The sequence below is a fragment of the Arachis ipaensis genome, chromosome B5 (genome assembly GCF_059453495.1).
Source record: "Arachis ipaensis isolate K30076 ecotype BB chromosome B5, ASM5945349v1, whole genome shotgun sequence".
In the NCBI taxonomy this organism is placed as follows: domain Eukaryota; kingdom Viridiplantae; phylum Streptophyta; class Magnoliopsida; order Fabales; family Fabaceae; genus Arachis; species Arachis ipaensis.
This window is the reverse complement of record NC_142440.1, coordinates 149,404,320-149,422,022: the sequence shown is the minus strand read 5'-3', so window position 1 is coordinate 149,422,022 and position 17,703 is coordinate 149,404,320. Positions and strand designations below refer to the sequence as shown.

General features: G+C 32.8%; 2 protein-coding genes across 2 annotated transcripts; one reads left to right on the top strand and one right to left on the bottom strand.

The window, feature by feature from the left end:
* Positions 1 to 7,575: 7,575 nt before the first annotated feature.
* LOC107644421 (Translation elongation factor EF1B/ribosomal protein S6 family protein) lies at positions 7,576 to 10,110 on the top strand. The gene is made up of 3 exons (XM_016348277.3): positions 7,576 to 7,805; positions 8,366 to 8,589; positions 9,443 to 10,110. The coding sequence occupies exons 2-3, from the start codon at positions 8,407 to 8,409 to the stop codon at positions 9,695 to 9,697; spliced, it is 438 nt and encodes a 145-aa protein (XP_016203763.1). The 5' UTR covers positions 7,576 to 7,805; positions 8,366 to 8,406; the 3' UTR covers positions 9,698 to 10,110.
* Positions 10,111 to 10,151: 41 nt separating this feature from the next.
* Positions 10,152 to 17,703, bottom strand: LOC107644420 (golgin candidate 1). The gene is made up of 21 exons (XM_088488914.1): positions 17,391 to 17,703; positions 16,717 to 16,797; positions 15,992 to 16,038; positions 15,305 to 15,910; positions 15,154 to 15,216; positions 14,915 to 14,992; positions 14,603 to 14,806; positions 13,827 to 13,883; positions 13,656 to 13,730; positions 13,504 to 13,575; positions 12,952 to 13,014; positions 12,743 to 12,841; positions 12,390 to 12,467; positions 12,195 to 12,263; positions 12,021 to 12,068; positions 11,845 to 11,940; positions 11,686 to 11,762; positions 11,271 to 11,316; positions 11,090 to 11,188; positions 10,949 to 10,993; positions 10,152 to 10,647 (listed from the first exon to the last, which is right to left on the bottom strand). Exons 1-21 carry the CDS (start codon positions 17,416 to 17,418, stop codon positions 10,579 to 10,581), a joined length of 2,100 nt encoding a protein of 699 aa, XP_088345040.1. The 5' UTR covers positions 17,419 to 17,703; the 3' UTR covers positions 10,152 to 10,578.

Here is a 17,703-nt window from a genome sequence, read left to right as displayed (position 1 = left end):
TTTACGACAGTTACTTATTATATATAGTTTGATTCTCATATATGATATATAGATTGTCATTCCTTTCTGTTCATGAAAAATATTTTTTGAAAAGTGATAGGGATTAATAATTTTATCAATATCAATTAATATTTTGGTCTAATATTTTATTTTTATGTTATTAAAATTTAATATTTAATATTGTTAAATATTAATAAAAAATAATTAATTATGTTAATTACCTAATATTACTTTCAATTTTTTTATTGCGTTATTCCAATTTTAGTCTAAGTGCGGCCAAAAGCAAAACCAAGATGCTAGTGCATAGATTGGTTGAATAATGGAGAAGGGATAGCCCACAAAGAAAAAATACTTCCTATTAGAAAAGCATGGACAAATAACCTATGGCCACGGCTCATTAATGAACCAAAAGGAAGTTATATTATAAGCCAACTACTTAAATGAAAATGTTAAAAACATCTTTTTTATGAAAATTTTTGTGTTAAAAGTATATTTTATTTGTTTAGCCATATTTTAAAAAAAAAACAAAAATAACACTTTTGTAACACATCATAATCAAATCATACATTTTATTATCTAATAGTAAAAAAGAAACATCTTCATATAAAGACAATAGTAAAATCTTCATAGTAATATCCGCCGTATTATAAACCCTAAACTTATTCTGTAGTTGACAAGTTGGTTACATGAAGACTCAATGAGATTTTTGAGGACTTTGTAGAACTACAAACCACTGTGTGAATGTGTATGTAAAAAAGAAAAGTTTAGGCACCAGCAACTTTTTTAAATTCTATTTAGCATGTAATCAGTAAGGAAAAATAAGCCATTAGATGAAATCTTACACTAATCTCACATCATTAAAATCATCATTAATGACTATTTGATGGCTACAAATATAAAAAATTGCTGTCCCTAACATTCCTCGTAAAATACACAACTATACAGATATAGAAAATATTAAAGAGAGAGAATTTTGGATATAAACATTTGTATTTTGGAGAGGAAATTTTTTAAATTGAAGCATTCATATTGATAATATTTCTTCAGCCTTAATAAATAAAGCACTGAAAACTACATTGATCGATACAACTTAAAAAGACATCACACACACATGAAGGGGAAAAAAAACTGAAAGATAAGATAATTCAAATATGTTGATCATGTTTTGCTGATGATTTTTTCCATAACAGTTTCAAGGAGCAATTTGAATATAATCACTCAGCCTCCCTATTAGTTTCTATTTGCCTTGGGCTTACTTATGACCAAGGCTTCCAAACTCAAGATAACCTACTGTTCGTCGTCCTTGACTATAATTAGGCCTGCATCCTGATCCATTGAAAAATGGTACTAACAAAATTATTTAATTAATTATCCACAAAAAATCAAGTTGGGTTGGTCTAATACTTAGCTCACTAGTCCGCTTAAGCAAGTGGCGGGGTTTGAATAATCTATTACACAAGATAATCATGCATCTAAGACCTCTCAAGGAAGCGAACAGTATAAACAAAGGAGCCTAATAACTCTCATCTTAGCTACCTTAACACTTTTGATTTGAATATCGAATTTACTTATCATTACAATATTTTCGGACTACAGCAACACCTAATTTTAGTGAAATAGACAACGGTGAAAACCGCTGTTTATTATGATAATAAAGGCAGATTATTTTTTAAGGTTTGCCTTGGATAAAAAGGTTTTTAAATGTGTGTTTATTACCTCAAAACTTGAACAAATTCAAAGACGCGTGGAATAGGATGATACCAACAACGACAATAATAATATAAGGTATGCGATAATTTAGGAAAGAAAAGCAAAGAAGATGAAAGCTTAAACTAAAGTTGATTATGAACCTTGGTGTGTGCTCAAACTAAGTGTAACAGAATCTTCAGTATTATCATTGGTGGCCGACAGAGAAGAAGCATATTGTGATGGAGAAGGAGATGAAGAAGATAAGTCCTTTATCATGGTTATAACGAAACCCCCAAAAGACTTTTGGATTTCCCTTTCTTTAATACAGTTGAGAATATCAAGAGCTCGTTGCTCTCCAATGGCAGCGAGCTTCCTTCTCACAACGGAATCCAATGGCGGCTTCTTCTGTTCATTGCATATCTGCTCTATCAAAATCTCCACTTTAGTTGGAAGAGGAACTTGCTCTGTGCAATTCACCTCAACTGGCATTAGTTTTCGCAACAAAGGAACTTGAGATGATAACAGATATAGAGCGATCAATTTTATGACTTGGATTCAGCTATATTACATTAGAAGATTTCCAGAAATTATTATTTTTCGTGGTGAGTTAGTTATTAATATTTAAAAATATATGGATAAAGTATGTTATTAAATTATTAAATTAAAAGAATTAAAATAATAATTAAATGATAGTAAAAAATAATAAATTTTAATAGACTACTAATATTTTTCATAGGTATATGTAAATTTTATTTTTAGTGAATTTTTTTTTTAAATAAATGTATTGAAAACTTAATTTTTTATTTTAATAATTTTTTTTAATTTATAATTTCAACACATATGTTAGATAAATCTTAAATTAAAAAAGTTTCTAATCAATTAACTATTAATAGTCTTTAATTCTTAGAACATAATTAATTGTTATTTATTAATTAAAGTAATTTTGTTTAAAGAGTTTCAATTTAAAATAATTTTATTTTAATTTTTATAAATTAAAAATCAATTATTTAAATAAAAATAAGGCTAAATACATTAATTTTTTTAATTTATCAAAAGTCAAGGCGACAATTATTTTAAATGGAATGGAATACGTTTTAAAAAGAAAAAAAAAATAAAAACAAAAGCCAGAACTAAATAAGGTGTAAGTTTTGTTAAGCCATGCATGCCTTAAGGATAACAATTTGTTAAGCTTATAATTCATTGATGTATAACTAAATTTTGAATACTTTTAGAATATTCTATCGTTTAATATCAACTATTAATAATAGCCTAAAATATATATAAAGACATGCTTGATAATTGATGATTTTTTTTTTTTTTGGTGACTTGATAATTGATGATTTAATTTAATTAAATTATATATTGAAACTTATGAAATAATTAAACCATATTTCAATTGTGAACCGTCAACTGAAAACCGATTACTTCTTAACGAAAGGGCGAGGGCAGAAATGAAATGAAAAATAAATACAATATTAAAAGAAAAAGAAAAAATAGCTACAAACTAATTAACTCATCAAAAGTTGTTAAGAAAAAAAACTCAAAAGTCAAAATGTCAAAATGTCAAAATCTCTCCAGATTTATAAAGAAATTAAAGAAGTGAAGACGTAAGAAACAACCTTTGTAGGGTGAAGAGGAAGGAGAAGAAGATGAGTTATCGATCATGACTTTAATGAAACCACTGAAAGAAGTTTTGATTCCACTCTTTCTGATTTGATTGAGAATTTCAAGAGCACGTTGCTCCCCAATGTCAGCGAGCTTTAGCCTCAGAGTACGATCAAGAGGAGGTGGGTTATGCTTTTGGCATATTTCCTCTATCAAAGTCTCCACCGAAAGAGGAAGAGGAACTTGGTTAGTGCAGTTTGCCATGCATGTCCTCAAGTTCTTATTAACGGTTGATGAAAAAAGTTGTGAATATTTACTATTTATAGCGGATAATAGTAATACAAGTACTACTACAAGAAAAATTAGTTTTAGCGATAATTTTAAAAATATTAGTTTATTTATAACTATTATGACAATTATATATTTATCATTATTAATATACTATAATAAATGTGATTATTTTTATCATCGCTAAATTAAAAATAAATTATTATTAAAAATATTTTTTTATGATCAGAAACAAATGCTAATGTTTTTCGAAAAAAAGAGAGTGAATAATTCTTTAAAAAATAACTATTATAGGTAATAAATAAATGTGTAGCTTTTAGACATTTATTTCTTTTATAGTTTTACAAAGAAAATAGTTAACCTGAATAACAAGTTATTTTTTTTAATTTGAATTATTAATAAAAAATATAAAAAATAAATAAACTAATATAACAATTATATTTTTACATTCTCATCATTAAAGTTTAAATAATATGCAATCTCCTCTTTTATGAGGTCACCATACTAGCTATCACACTCCAACCTTACAAAATTAAGATATGCTATATTTTGATTTATTTTCAAATTTTATGTTCAAACTAAGTTATTATTACAAAATCCCACATATACTAATAGAACTATATATAGAAGTACCATATTGATACAATCTTTTTTTTATTATCCACGTATCCCCCAACCGAAATTGTTATTCATTTAAATAGAAACCTTGTCTCCAAAGCGGTGTTGATGGTCATGTCTTGCTTCTAGTGTCAAGAACTTAGTAGGTAATTAGTATCTTATTCTTCATAGCTTTCCACATATTCTTAAAGACAAACACTATGAAGAAAAATTGTCTTTTTTATTTTGCACCTCCAACTTAGAATATACAATTTTCAAGCAGCAAATAAAAGATAGTGTTGCTTTAACTTAGTTGAAATGTTGAATGGTTTAGGGTAAAAGATAGTGTTGCTTTAACTTAGTTGAAATGTTGAATGGAGAGAGAGAGAGAGAGAGAGAGAGAGAGAGAGAGAGAGAGAGAGAGAGAGAGAGAGAGAGAGAGAGAGAGAGAGAGAGAGAGAGAGAGAGAGAGAGAGAGAGAGAGAGAGAGAGAGAGAGAGAGAGAGAGAGAGAGAGAGAGAGAGAGATGAAATTTTATTTGGGTGTTATTAAGAGTTATCTTAATTAGAAAGTGTGTGAATAAAATCTGTTTTATTATTCTAAAATAAGTTTTCATATACTTCCAAGGCCAAATCTGGTGAATTCATTTGAGTGCCTTTTGATTTTACACTATCAAAAAGAGAGATGACAATTTAAACTTTTTTTATACTATAAAGGAATATATCTATTATTAATAATAGTGTCTTATTCTGGTTGTAAAGTAGTATTTTCAGTAACTAATTTATTTCAAAACTCATAAAAAACATATTTGTTTGAAAAAAAGGGTAAAATGAAATTATAAATACAAATTCGTAAATAATGGGTTGAAAAAAATGCCAATTTTTTTAATTATTGATATAAATGAGTATAAATTTATTGAGGAAAAAAACTTAAAGGAGAAATAATAGCAATAAGATGAAGAGAAAGTGCCACAATGAGCCAAAGAGAAACAAAAGAATATCATAAAAAAATATTATACTTTGAAAAGACAATTTTTTTTTATATTTTAATACATTAAATAAATCAAAAATAAAAAAACTCTATTATCATATTTTTAATGAATAAATGGTCAAATTAGTCCCTAAAAGATCGTTTATTCTCTAAATTAGTTTTTGAAAGATTTTTTTAATCAAATTCGTTATTTAAAGATTTTAAATTAGTCATGTTAGTCCTTTCGTTAATTTTTTTGTCGATGGTGTCAAAATTTGCTAATATAGCACGTTAACTAATACTCTAACACACACCTATGAATCTTAATTGACTATTTACATAATAAGTTTATGAAATTATATCATATCAAACCTAATTGAAGAGAAAATTTGAGCTATTGGAATTCCTCAATTTGGGATTGATTTGACTTAATTTTATAAACTAATTATGTTAATAGTCAATTAAAACTACTAAGTGTGTGTTTTGATGTTACTTAACATACAATATCAACAAAATTTGAAGCCGTTAGCAATGGAAGTGACGGAAGAACTAACATGACTAATTTAAAATATTTAAAGGACGAATTTGATTAAAAAAATCTTTTAGGGACTAATTTAAAGAATGGGTGATCTTTCATGGACTAATTTGACTATTTACTCTATTTTTAGTATATATCTTTATCTTTATGACAGTATGCACAAGATAGAGTTAAACCCCAAAATGGTACTTGAGATTGGTTTCGTGCACTAAAATCGTCCCTGAGATTCCAATTGCACTAATTACGTTCCTGAGATTGACAAAAATGCACCATGTTAATCCCTGACCAATTTTTCGTTAACGACGTGATGACATGGCATGATGACGTGGGTTGTTAGTGGCACGTGTCACTCCATGATTTGGCCACGTGTAATGGTATAATGATGTGTTGACTAGTGACATGTGGCATGCTGGCATGGATGGTTGTGCCACGTGTCACATTACTATTTGGCCACGTGTCTATTTGTGCTATGTGTTGTAACAGTATTCATCCACGTGTCATCCATTATATCATCATTGTAGATGCACCAAATTAGTCCCTCACTTTGTGTTAAGTGACTCATTTTAATCCCTGAAATTGAATGTCGTGCACCAAATTAGTCGCTTCACCAGTTTTTTCTCATTTTTTTTAAAAAATTTAAAATTTTTAATATTTTGGATGCACTAATTTCAACTTTATTTTTTCACGTATCGTTTAAATACAAGTACTTGTATCAAAATTTTTAAGATTTTAGTTTTAATTATATAATTTTTTTTATAATAATTTAACATTGGTAATTTTGTAATACATAAGTATGTTATTATAAAAAAAGAATTATATGATTGATTAGACATATTTTTTCATTAATAAAAATGTGTTTATAACAAGAAATCAAGAATTAAAATACACATTTTTTTTGTTCTTATGAAATACACGTTTTCGTTGTGTGTAAGTAAATGAGCTAAACTGAAGGCACTTCAAGCACCATCACTACCATCTTCGACATCTTCAGTCTAGACGAAAGAGGTCGGAAATGGTAGTGGGGGTGCTTGAAATATCTTCACGTCAACTCCAAGACAGCGGTTAGAGGTACCCGCAAGAAAAAAATATTTTATAAAAGCACTTGTATTTAAATATCATGTGAAACAAAGATATTGATAATTTTGAATTTATCGAAAAAAAGTGAAAAAATTGGTGAAGGGACTAGTTTGGTGCACGACATTCAATTTCAGGGATTAAAATGAGTCACTTAAAGCAAAGTGAGGGACTAATTTTGTGCATCTACAATGATGACATAATGGATGACACGTGGACGAATACTGTTGCGACACGTGGCGAAATAGTACTGTGACACGTGGCACAACTATCCACGTTAGCATGCCACATATCACTGGTCAACACATCATCATACCATTACACGTGACCAAATCATGGAGTGACTCGGGTTACTAACAGCCTACGTCATCATGCCATGTCATCACGCCGTCAATGAAAAATTGGTTAGGGACTAACGTGGTGCATTTTTGTCAATCTCAGGGACATAATTAATGCAATTAGAATCTGAGTGACAATTTTAATATACAATACCAATGTCAGGAACTATTTTGGGTTTAACTCGCCCAACATAACTATCTCTGTTAATTTTTTGTGGATTGTTTTAAATACCTAATTAGTTGAAAACCAGCTGAGCCCATCAAATAATTCAGTTGTTATTTTTTTTTGGTTAACAATTCATTTGTTATTATTAAAACAATACATACATTACCAAAACCCAAACTATATAAGAGGCCCATTTTGTTAGCCCAAAACCACCATAATTTTTTTATCAACAAAATTTCAAATGATAGTTATAGGATTCCAGACCAAAAACTAGGAACCAAATTGGTGCATTGGGTCAACCAAAAAGAGATTGGTGCATTGAAACTACAAAATGAATTTCCAAAATTGCCCTCGCCTTAAATATCACACTATCACAGTTCGCAAACCCGTTCGCTCTTCTTACTCGAGTGTGAGCTCTTCTCTTCTCCCACCCTCTCGCAGCACCTCCTGCCTCCGCCGCCGCCTTCGACAATCCACTCTCCTCCTTCTCGCCGTCGGCGCCGCAGACCAAGCCGTCATTTGCATTCCTATTACACTTGAGGTAAAATTTTCCCCCCAATCTTTTTTGGATTTCTGATGTTTGATTTGCTTGGTACCTTTTTTATCGTATGATATTTTTACTAAAAATTAGATTTTAATAAAAGTATATTATATATTTTTCTGGTGGTAGAGAGAACATATGGTATGTATAGAACTGGAAAAGTAAAATTTTCAGCTCATTGATGTTCTGTTTGTTATAAGTATCGAAATTTATAAAGAGAAGTGCTTAAGATGAAAGTATTTGCAGTGATTCATTATATAGTTAATATAACTTGGATTGAATTGAAATCTTAGGGTATGTTTGGTTGGGGTACAAATAGGGTGGAAATTTTTATGGATGAACCTCATGTGTAAATTTACACATTGAACTTATCCATGAAGATATTCACCTCATTTTCAAACCACCACTGCAAGTACCCTTAGAATAGATATCACAGATCACGGATCTATCCGATTGTTTAAGCGAAATCCAACCAAGTTCGATGTTGATAATTTTGTTGCTAAAAAGGTGTGGTATTAGCAACATCTTTAGCCTTCCTAATCAACTTCTATCTGATGCAGAAAGGGAGCTGACTTGGCTGTCCTAGTGCAGGAGGAATAAGATGCCACCTTACGATTGTATGCTTCTGTTTAAGCCCCATGTACAGAAGAGAGACCTCTTGGATTTGGTTACTAGGGTGGGGAAACATGTTTGTAGAAGAAATGGGGTTGTCACCGGTGTTAAGAGTTTCGGAGAAGTTCAATTAGGCTACGGTATAAAAAAGTTAGATGGCAGACATTTTAAGGTGAGATTGATGACTATTCGCAATGTTGAATGACTTTCCACTGTGCATGCATATGCAATTCTTTTTATTTTTTCCATTATAGTTTTATTTATATTTATCGCTTTGATGTGTGCAAGTGTTTTTTCTGCCTAATGAAATTTGGAATTCAATTGATGTTTCGCTGACCTCATCTATTATTTAAAATTTATGGTGATGGTGGAACTTAATAAAATTTTACTTATTTGACCGATATTTTAGATTAATGAATTCATTCACCAATTAGCATAGGGTTCCCTCCCACCCGAGGAACTGTTATGTTTGATGTGGTATTTTTCTGTTATACATGCGCATCATTTGTATCATTTACCAATTCACCTTGTTGTATTACAGAGCTACCTGTGAGTCAGTGGTGTGTGGTCTAATCACCATTGTTTGGTGAATAATTTTGTTTCTTTACTGTTTAAGTCAAAATCTCAGTGAGTGAACTGCTTTTATCATTCGGGTTATATTAGTAGTGGACAGAGCCATGTGTTTACAGAAACTACCAGATAAATGTGGTTTAACCTTAATGTAAAAATGGCTCCGTTGGTATGCTGAATAGTTTGGAGAAATGTTCAACATAACTAGCTCATTAGTTGAAGTTGATTTATTGGATGTGTAAATTTTAGACCGTGGTCATGTGGCTCAAAGAAGTGAATTGCAACTTCTTATTGGAAAATCAAAGGAGTGAATGCTTCTTTTGAATGTGCGGTTTGCCGCATGCTGCATGTGAAATAGCCATACTGACAAATCTTATCTGAGGTGGCAGTGGAAAATTATCAATTAGTCAATTGTAATTTAATGTATTGCAGTTTTCCTTTTTTCCATGATGTAGGGCTATTTGATGCAACTGAGCATGATGGCTACTCCTGAAATAAACAAGGAGCTGCACTATCTAAACAAGGAAGACCGGTTACTCCGCTGGCTTCTGGTTAAACAACGGGACTTTAGATTTGGAAATGAGTTCTTTGGTGAGCAAGGTGCACTTGAGCTAAGCAATCTGTCTCGAATCAGAAGACCTGATGATGATGAGGACGACGACGACGATGATGACGAGGATGAGTATGAGGTAGATGAAGAAACAAAGTGAAGTGAAAGAGAATTGAGTGTTTGTTTGCTTCTAGTGTGAGACTATAAAACCATTGGCCTTGCATTGTACGTGCCAGACATCTAGTTATTGATAGTGTCAGTTAACAAGCACACGATCAATGAGCTTAACGATGTTTTTATTTTTATCTTTATTTTTGTTTTTCGGGTATTAGATGTTGTCTCTTATTTTTAGTTTGAAGAATAATCTCTTTGGAGAGAGGTTGGTAAACTTCTTAATTTACATAGTAGTCTATCCCAGGAACTAAAGCAATTGAGCTATACTTGTATCTTACGTTTAGTATCTCTGGAAAGAGTAGTTGTAAATGGGTAAAAATGAGCAACTTGAATATCCGTTGATATTTCAATTTCTCAATGTAATATGTTATGCAACAAATGTTAACTTCTCTTGAATTCCATCTTATACTTATACAGTGCAAAATAATATGCTCAGATACTTAGGGATAAAAAAAATTATCAATTATATATTTCTCATAGTTATGGGATAGTATCTTACATTTGATACAAAAAGTCAAAGGAAATAACAAAAGAAACTTGTATCTACAACATTTATCTTCCAGAAGGAATACATTTTCACTTAAAACAACGAATAAAACATGTCATTAAAGAATTGGATTCGCTTAACAGGTTTACAATAAACATGGTGATACAACTGAGTTAGCTTCAGCAAATCCCAACATATTTTCTCAATTCTAACTGCAGCAAATGCTCTAATATTTTTCCTCTTTTGCATTGCATCCTTAGGTATTTTGGTGAATCAATTCGAAGGCATCCTAAGCAGCCACATTGTAAATGCACACTTGAAACATATAGTCAATAAAGGATCAACACCAGGTACAAGCCTAAATAGAATGCTTGTATAACTCAATGCAAATTCTGGGTAGAAAGTCCCATAGATTCTGCAACTTCTCTAGCTGAAAGAGTGTCTTGTTCCTGCACAGGGGGCAAAAGGTGAGGCTGCAGTCAGCAATACTTGATAGCAGTTCAGTATCCAAAATCATTAACGTCACTCATATCACAAACTCGGTGGGAGGTGGAAGAATCAATTTTGGGGTCCGGAAATCGATTCTGAGATTAATGTCTGGTTAACTTGGTAAAACCAATTTTGGCATCTAGAATTTAGTTTCTATTATAATAATTCTACAGTAGAATCAATTCTACAAAAACAGAATAAAATGCAGTTGCGCACTAATAATTGTCATATCTTTGCGGTGCAACGGCTGAATATATTTACCTGAAGGCGGTGTAAGAGATACATCAAGAAGAGATGTACAAATACCTGTTGCAATTTCTCAAGGTTAGCAGAGTTCATTTCTTTCCATGGTATTAATCTCAGATATTTGACACTTTTAAGCATCAAATTAAGCAATCTCACCAAATAGAAAAAAAGAATAACTCGAGCTGTGGGATAACGCCAGAGAAATCTTGTTGCCCTGACAGCTCCCGAATCTAACAATTTCACTGCCTTTTGCAACTGCACGTGGCAAGCCAAATAGAAAGTAAAAACTAATGCTCAAAGGGGGAATGGGAATAACATGAGACATGATGATTGTTACCTGAATACTTGCACCAACCAGATGACGGTGATGCACAGGAAGAGCCCTGCAATTATTACTTTATAAGATAACTTTCCAAAGTCTACAAGTGGAAATCAAAACACAGATGGAGAAGTGACAAAGATATGAAAGAGGAATAACTAAATAATCGAGTGATATTATCAACCAACTATTCATTTTCTTTTTTCTTTTCTTTCTTTTTTTAATAGAAAGGAAGAAGATGAAGAAGAAAAAGAGAGAAACAGCTACATCAGAGATGATTTAACATGGGGGTGTAAACAAATTAGTTCTACAAAAGATTGATGATTTTAAAGGTTTTGCCTTAACTTTGCACCCTATTGGTAGGCCTATAAGTTCTAAAAATGCAACACAGATAAACAATCTCTATATGCTAACATCATATGAAGAAACATACTCAAGGGATTTTATTTCAGTCTCATCTTCCCAAGATGTTGACGCTCGACGAGAAACCCTACTTCGTTCAGCTTCTGCCTGTTCAACATGATAGTGATATCAGATGCACAGTCAAGCTAACAATCAAGTAGCCACAGGAATCTAACAAATAACAACATACCTGTGCTTCTTGAAGACGCTTAATTTCCTTCTCCAATTGAAACTCCGTTGCAGCTTTTTCACTAACCATGGTTTCTAATTGTGTTTGTTTGTAGTACTGAGACGATGGTAGTACATTAATTTAATGAACATTACAATTAATTGCAATCTAACGCATGATGAGAAATTGCAAATTACCAGGAGGTCAGTCAGTTCCCGATAGCGTTTCTCTAACTCCATGTGCTCCTGTTACATGGATATAATGCTTGCTTAGTACAAGTAATATTCCAAAAAATGTGTATCCTACCTACAGATTCAAATTTTAACCCCATTCAACAAAATAAGATATTCATGAAAAACACCCCCTATCACCTGACGTGAATAATGCTCAGCATCCCTCTTCATGGCAGCCATTTCAACTCTCATCTTCTGAAATTCAGCCTGAAACCGTGAAACCAAACATATAAGAAATAATAGGAAAGTAAACTATGAACTACAAAACAGGAGACCGTTATCTACTTATCTCTAATAAACTTTATTTATAGATAAGTAAAAAGAAAAACTTGCCTCCAAGGAAGATAGCTTATTTTCAGCTTCCCTCTGACCCTGACGTGCACGCTCCAGTTCTTCCTGCCGTGCCTGCATCTAATATATGAAATGCACTAGCTCCATAAGGATGAATAATTTATCACAAATATTTGCATAATTCCACTAAAACAGAATTTAAACAATAATGATGTGTGTCAATGGCCCAACAGTTGGTGCCAGAATCATTTTGGTCTTTTGGCAGCAATAGCTCAAGTAATTTTCCCACATACCCCTCCCATCCCCCACCAAAAACCCCCACCCCTCTTGGAACTCTCAGAACTTTCTGTTAAACCTATTAAAGCATATGGCTAGCCTGTATGCAAACAATATACCTGAATAACTTGATTTGCTTCTTCTGGTGACTTTTTTTGTTCACGACGCAGCCGGGCTTCCATATCTTGAAGCTCTTGATTTAAAGATGAACATTCTACCTAAAAAAATGTTGACAAAAGCTTCAGTAGATCTCCATGGCAGAATATTAATTACTAATCAGCCTTCATGGTTTAAAATAAAAAAAATAAAGATTAATTGTTCTATGTACCTCAAGAAGTGCCACCTTCTGCTCAAGTTCAGTGGCCTTTGCTGTCCTCTCATCTGCTATTCTCTGAAAAAATAAGCAACGAAAATCAATGTATTAACCTTGATTGAAAAGGGAGACTAGTAGTAACCTTATTTACACGGATGATTTCCTTGTGGATTTGGTACCACTACTCATGATTAATTTGTAAAACAGATACATTGTTAGTAATTTAAGAAAAGCAAGACTAAATAGCAGCATTCAATGAGCTGAAATGATCTCCCTTCCCTCTTTCAAATTTAATAAAACACAAAAGCTTTCAAGACTTCTGATGATGAAAATCATTTTATAATCATCTTAAAATTTACTATACAAGATCCTTTCGTATTCTCAAAGATTTCTAATCCAATGAATGAGAACACCTAGGACTTTAAAATTAAACACAATAAAACAAAAACGGAACAGAAACCAGTGACGGACACCAAAATGGAAGTTAAAACAAACAGAAAATAATAGTTCAACAGGACGTGTACACTAATTAAAAATTAAATAAAATGCAGTAAATGCTTACATTACCTGTATCCTTGCAAGTGCTGTAGATGACTCAATGGCTCGTTGCTCCAAGTCTACTTCTCTTTCCATAGCAGCCTGTTACACCAATCACACAATCACTTGAATGTAAGGCAAATACACAAGAATAAAAGAAATAAACAATTCAAGATACATACCATTTTGGTAGCATTATGCGCTGCATGTTCCTCTTCTGCTCTTCGTTCTGCAGATGCTAGCTCCTCTCTTAGAGCCTAAGAGGATAACAGATTTTTTACACAAAAAGCTTTATCATATTAATGGAAAATATCATACAAGTATAGGAAGCATGTAACGGAGAACCAACTTACCTGCATCATCCTTGTTTCTGTTAACTCTCGATTTCTCATCATAGACTCCATGTTTACCTAATAAGATATAAACAGTGTTATCCAAGCATTGCGATGAACGTACAAGCCATAGTGAAATGAGAAGTCCTAAATATATAGAAGGAAACTAATGAAGAAAACAACAGAATCAAGAAGATTGTCATGTTACTCAATCCAAAATAGCCAAAGGTTTTCCTAATTTATCGAGAAAAAGACTCCGGATATCGTCTAATTCAGTAAAATTTAAGACAGGGCAGAAAGACACACTTCGGATTTCGGAATGGATAAATGCAGCTTATAGCTATATTGTGGTCAGTGGGATAATATATTTCAATTAATTGCAGTTTTCTTATGAATTGGATAGATAAACATGCATTTCCAGCAACCAACATCATTCATAAACAATAAATTCTTGGTAGGCCAAGGAAACGGTGCAAGCCAGATATTAACATTAATAAACCAACATGGAGAAAAGTATTATTCAAACTGCAAGACCATTAACGCAATACGCAGAAGGTAGCAGCATTCAAGCGATCCAATGAGTTAATCAGAGAAGGATAAAGCTTCCACAAGGCCAAAGCACATATTAGAGAATAAAGTTCTGAAAAAAACAAAAAAGTAAGTTGCAAGGCTGACACCAGGTTTTCTATGAGGGAGGCTTTGGCATCTCTTGATTCCTATTGAACTCCAAAGTAGTAGCATGTATGGACATAAAATACTGCATGAAAGCTTACTTAAATAAATTAACAAAGAAGAACCTGAATGGAAGCTAGATTTCCTTCAGATTGTGCAGCCTGCCTCTTAAGTGCATCCATGGAACTTAGAAGTGCCTCAATTTCAGCATTTTTGGCTGCCAAGGCCTCAACCATATTTGATTCAACTCTTGTTACTTCCCTTTTACTTTCAGACAAATCCTTCTGTAGCTGTTTTATGTTAGCTTCATATGATTTACTCAGCTCTCTCTGTAAATATGGAATTATTTTAGTAATGCAACAACTCAAGTGTTTCATTGCCAGCATACAATGAGACATTCCAGTCTCTGAAACCAGGACATAGTAATTGTATTTCACCTCTGCAGTGAGAAGTTCCTCTAGTTGTGCATTTTCAGATTTGTATTCTTGAAGGCGAGTTGATAATCCAGCACAGACCTAAGCATCGTGAAAAAGTATAAATCAGGCATCTATAATAGCAATTACAAAGAAACACAATTCAACATTCCACAAATACTCTACAGGATCTTTATCTGATCAAGATTGTCCCATATCTGAGGCTAAGCCAACACAAATATTGGTTCAAACAACATTCTTACCCGAGCTAACCTTGCCTCTTTGGACCCACCAGTTGATTTTGTTGTTTTAAGCAACCCTTGAGCCTATGAACCGACTAAAAAATTAGAAGAAAAGATGTGATGTTTTATGAAATAATGATTGATAAATTAATTTCTCCAAAATCAGTGTTACCTCTTCAAGTTGATCTTGTACTTTCTGCGGGGAGATCTCGGTTTTATGATGCTGATCATTCTTTCTATTCGGAACTGATTCATTCTTTACATCACCATCTTTAGGTCCATCATCATTATTAGGAACAATATCAGCACCCACAGATTCTGATCTCTCTTGATTCACATTTTGATTCACATCCAGATCCCTAGGCTTGTTAGTTTGGCCAACATTAGTGAGTTCATCACTTGGGGCTTCAATTCCTTTGGAAGTTTGGGGAGGATCCTCCTCATAAGCATTCTCTTTGACAGGCTCACCATTTGTAGATACAGTGGCAACTTCAGAAACAGTTTCAGCTGCTAAAACTTTCACATCATCTGTGGCATGTTTACCAACATCATCAGTTGGCTTTTGTGATAATGAAGTGCCAGACAAGGGAGACGTTGAATCCACAGGTTGCTCCTTGTTTGGTTGGTCTGCAGATATGGGGGTACTCCGATCATTTTCAGCTACAAGTTCAACATTGTCCCTCTGAGTTGTTGCATCCACTGCTGCAGCTAGAGTTTCACTTTTCTCTGCAGTGGCATCACTCGTTACAGTTGCTGGCGTGGATAGTCTCTTATGAGCCTGAAGAAATCAAGAAGAGAAGCTCAACTTGAAAATTAACTACAAGATCATTATCCATGTATAGTAATGCACAGGCAATACCTTGACTTTTTTGGTCCTGTTGCCTTTAGATCCTTGCCCATTGGAAGCTATTTCAAAAAAAGTTAAGATACAATAAACAACTGCTAGCACTTCTAATAACAGAATATGCAAAACTTAATATTGAAAAGGCACGCTTTTTTACTCATTTATTCTAGTTTAAAATTAAACTAGATAATGACAAGACTATATAACTATGGCATGGTTTGATTCACCTAGCCAATTCCACATAGCTAAACAAAGATTATTATTAGTAGTAGTAACAGTCGTTGTTTTCATAGATCAACCTAGATACAAATTAGATGCAAAACCTTTAAATCTAGAAGGAAGAAAGTAAAAGATTTGCTAGTGGTATAGTTTAAAAAGAAAGTTCTGTGAAAACCATTTTCCTGAAGGGATGGCCATTTCTGCAAAACACACATAAGTTTTATGTCTTACAACTTAAGTTGAGGTATCAAACCGTCTTCTCTTGACCTAGCAAAAGTTTACACCAAACTTTTAGGCCAATATATTACTCAATATAAAAGATCACAAAATGGAACTCACATTTAAGAACCATCAATAGTCAAACTAAAATATATAACACAAGAAACCTTCTAATCATCAAGGTTTTAGAAGTCTATCTTTTGAATAAACTATCAGCATAACTTCACAAAAATATACCCAGGATCGATTCTAGGTATTTGGCACAAACCGATCGCTAAAAGGCAGGTAAAAGAAATCAAAACCTGGAGGCTTAGTGTCTGGTTGTTCTTCAGCTAAGTCACTGACAACCAGCTTTGCTCTTCGATCTACATGTTCGAATAAATCTGAAAAAAAAAAAAAGAAAAAGGCATGTCAAATCTGAACTCAAAATGATAAACTCATTACATAACAAGGCAACACCCTGAAAAGCAAGCAATACAAAAGAAGGTGAGCTCCATTGAGATCAAATGAACTAGTGCAGGCGCCCTTCTCTTGATTAGACATGTACATTGAAATTTTAAACATGTTATACTCCTTACACTACATGGACAAAGCATCAGAGATTATGTATGGGGGTATATCATATTATGTAAAATAGTTAACATTTCACTAATTAATTCCCTAACTCTCAATATATTGACTTTCATCCTAATATTATAACTCAATGCCAAACTTAACCTTAATTAAAAACTTGGCATGTTGATTTGAAGAATAAGAGCGTGTCAGCGTTAACGATGTGTTGCAGGTTCAGTGAATCGATCAAAATATAAGAAGATGCAATGATGCCAGCTGAGACCAAAACCTCTCTGAGCTCCCAAAATCATTTTCGAATGAAACTCGGAATAAAAATTAAATAACAAAGTTGAATCATCGACGAAAAAGAATGATTTCGACGGAAATGGGTGAAACTGCGAATGTATTCAGGGAGATCAATTACCTTCAGCTGCTTTGAGCCACGACGCCATTGCAGGGAATGAATATGCTTAGATTCGAGTGCAGTTCGAATGGTTCTTCTTCTTCTTGTTGTTTATTCAGAGATCCGGTAATTGAGCTTCCATTACCGAAACGACGTCGTTTAAGGTAGCTTAATCTTCAAAACCAAAGCGAGAATTGAAAGCACTGAAACTGATCCCTTCCTCTTTCTCTTTCTCTCTGTTCTTGCAGAATTCAGAATCGCGCGAGAAATTAGAAAACCGCTACTTTCTCGAGGTTGGGTGTATGGGTACTCCACTTTTACATCTATGCACAAC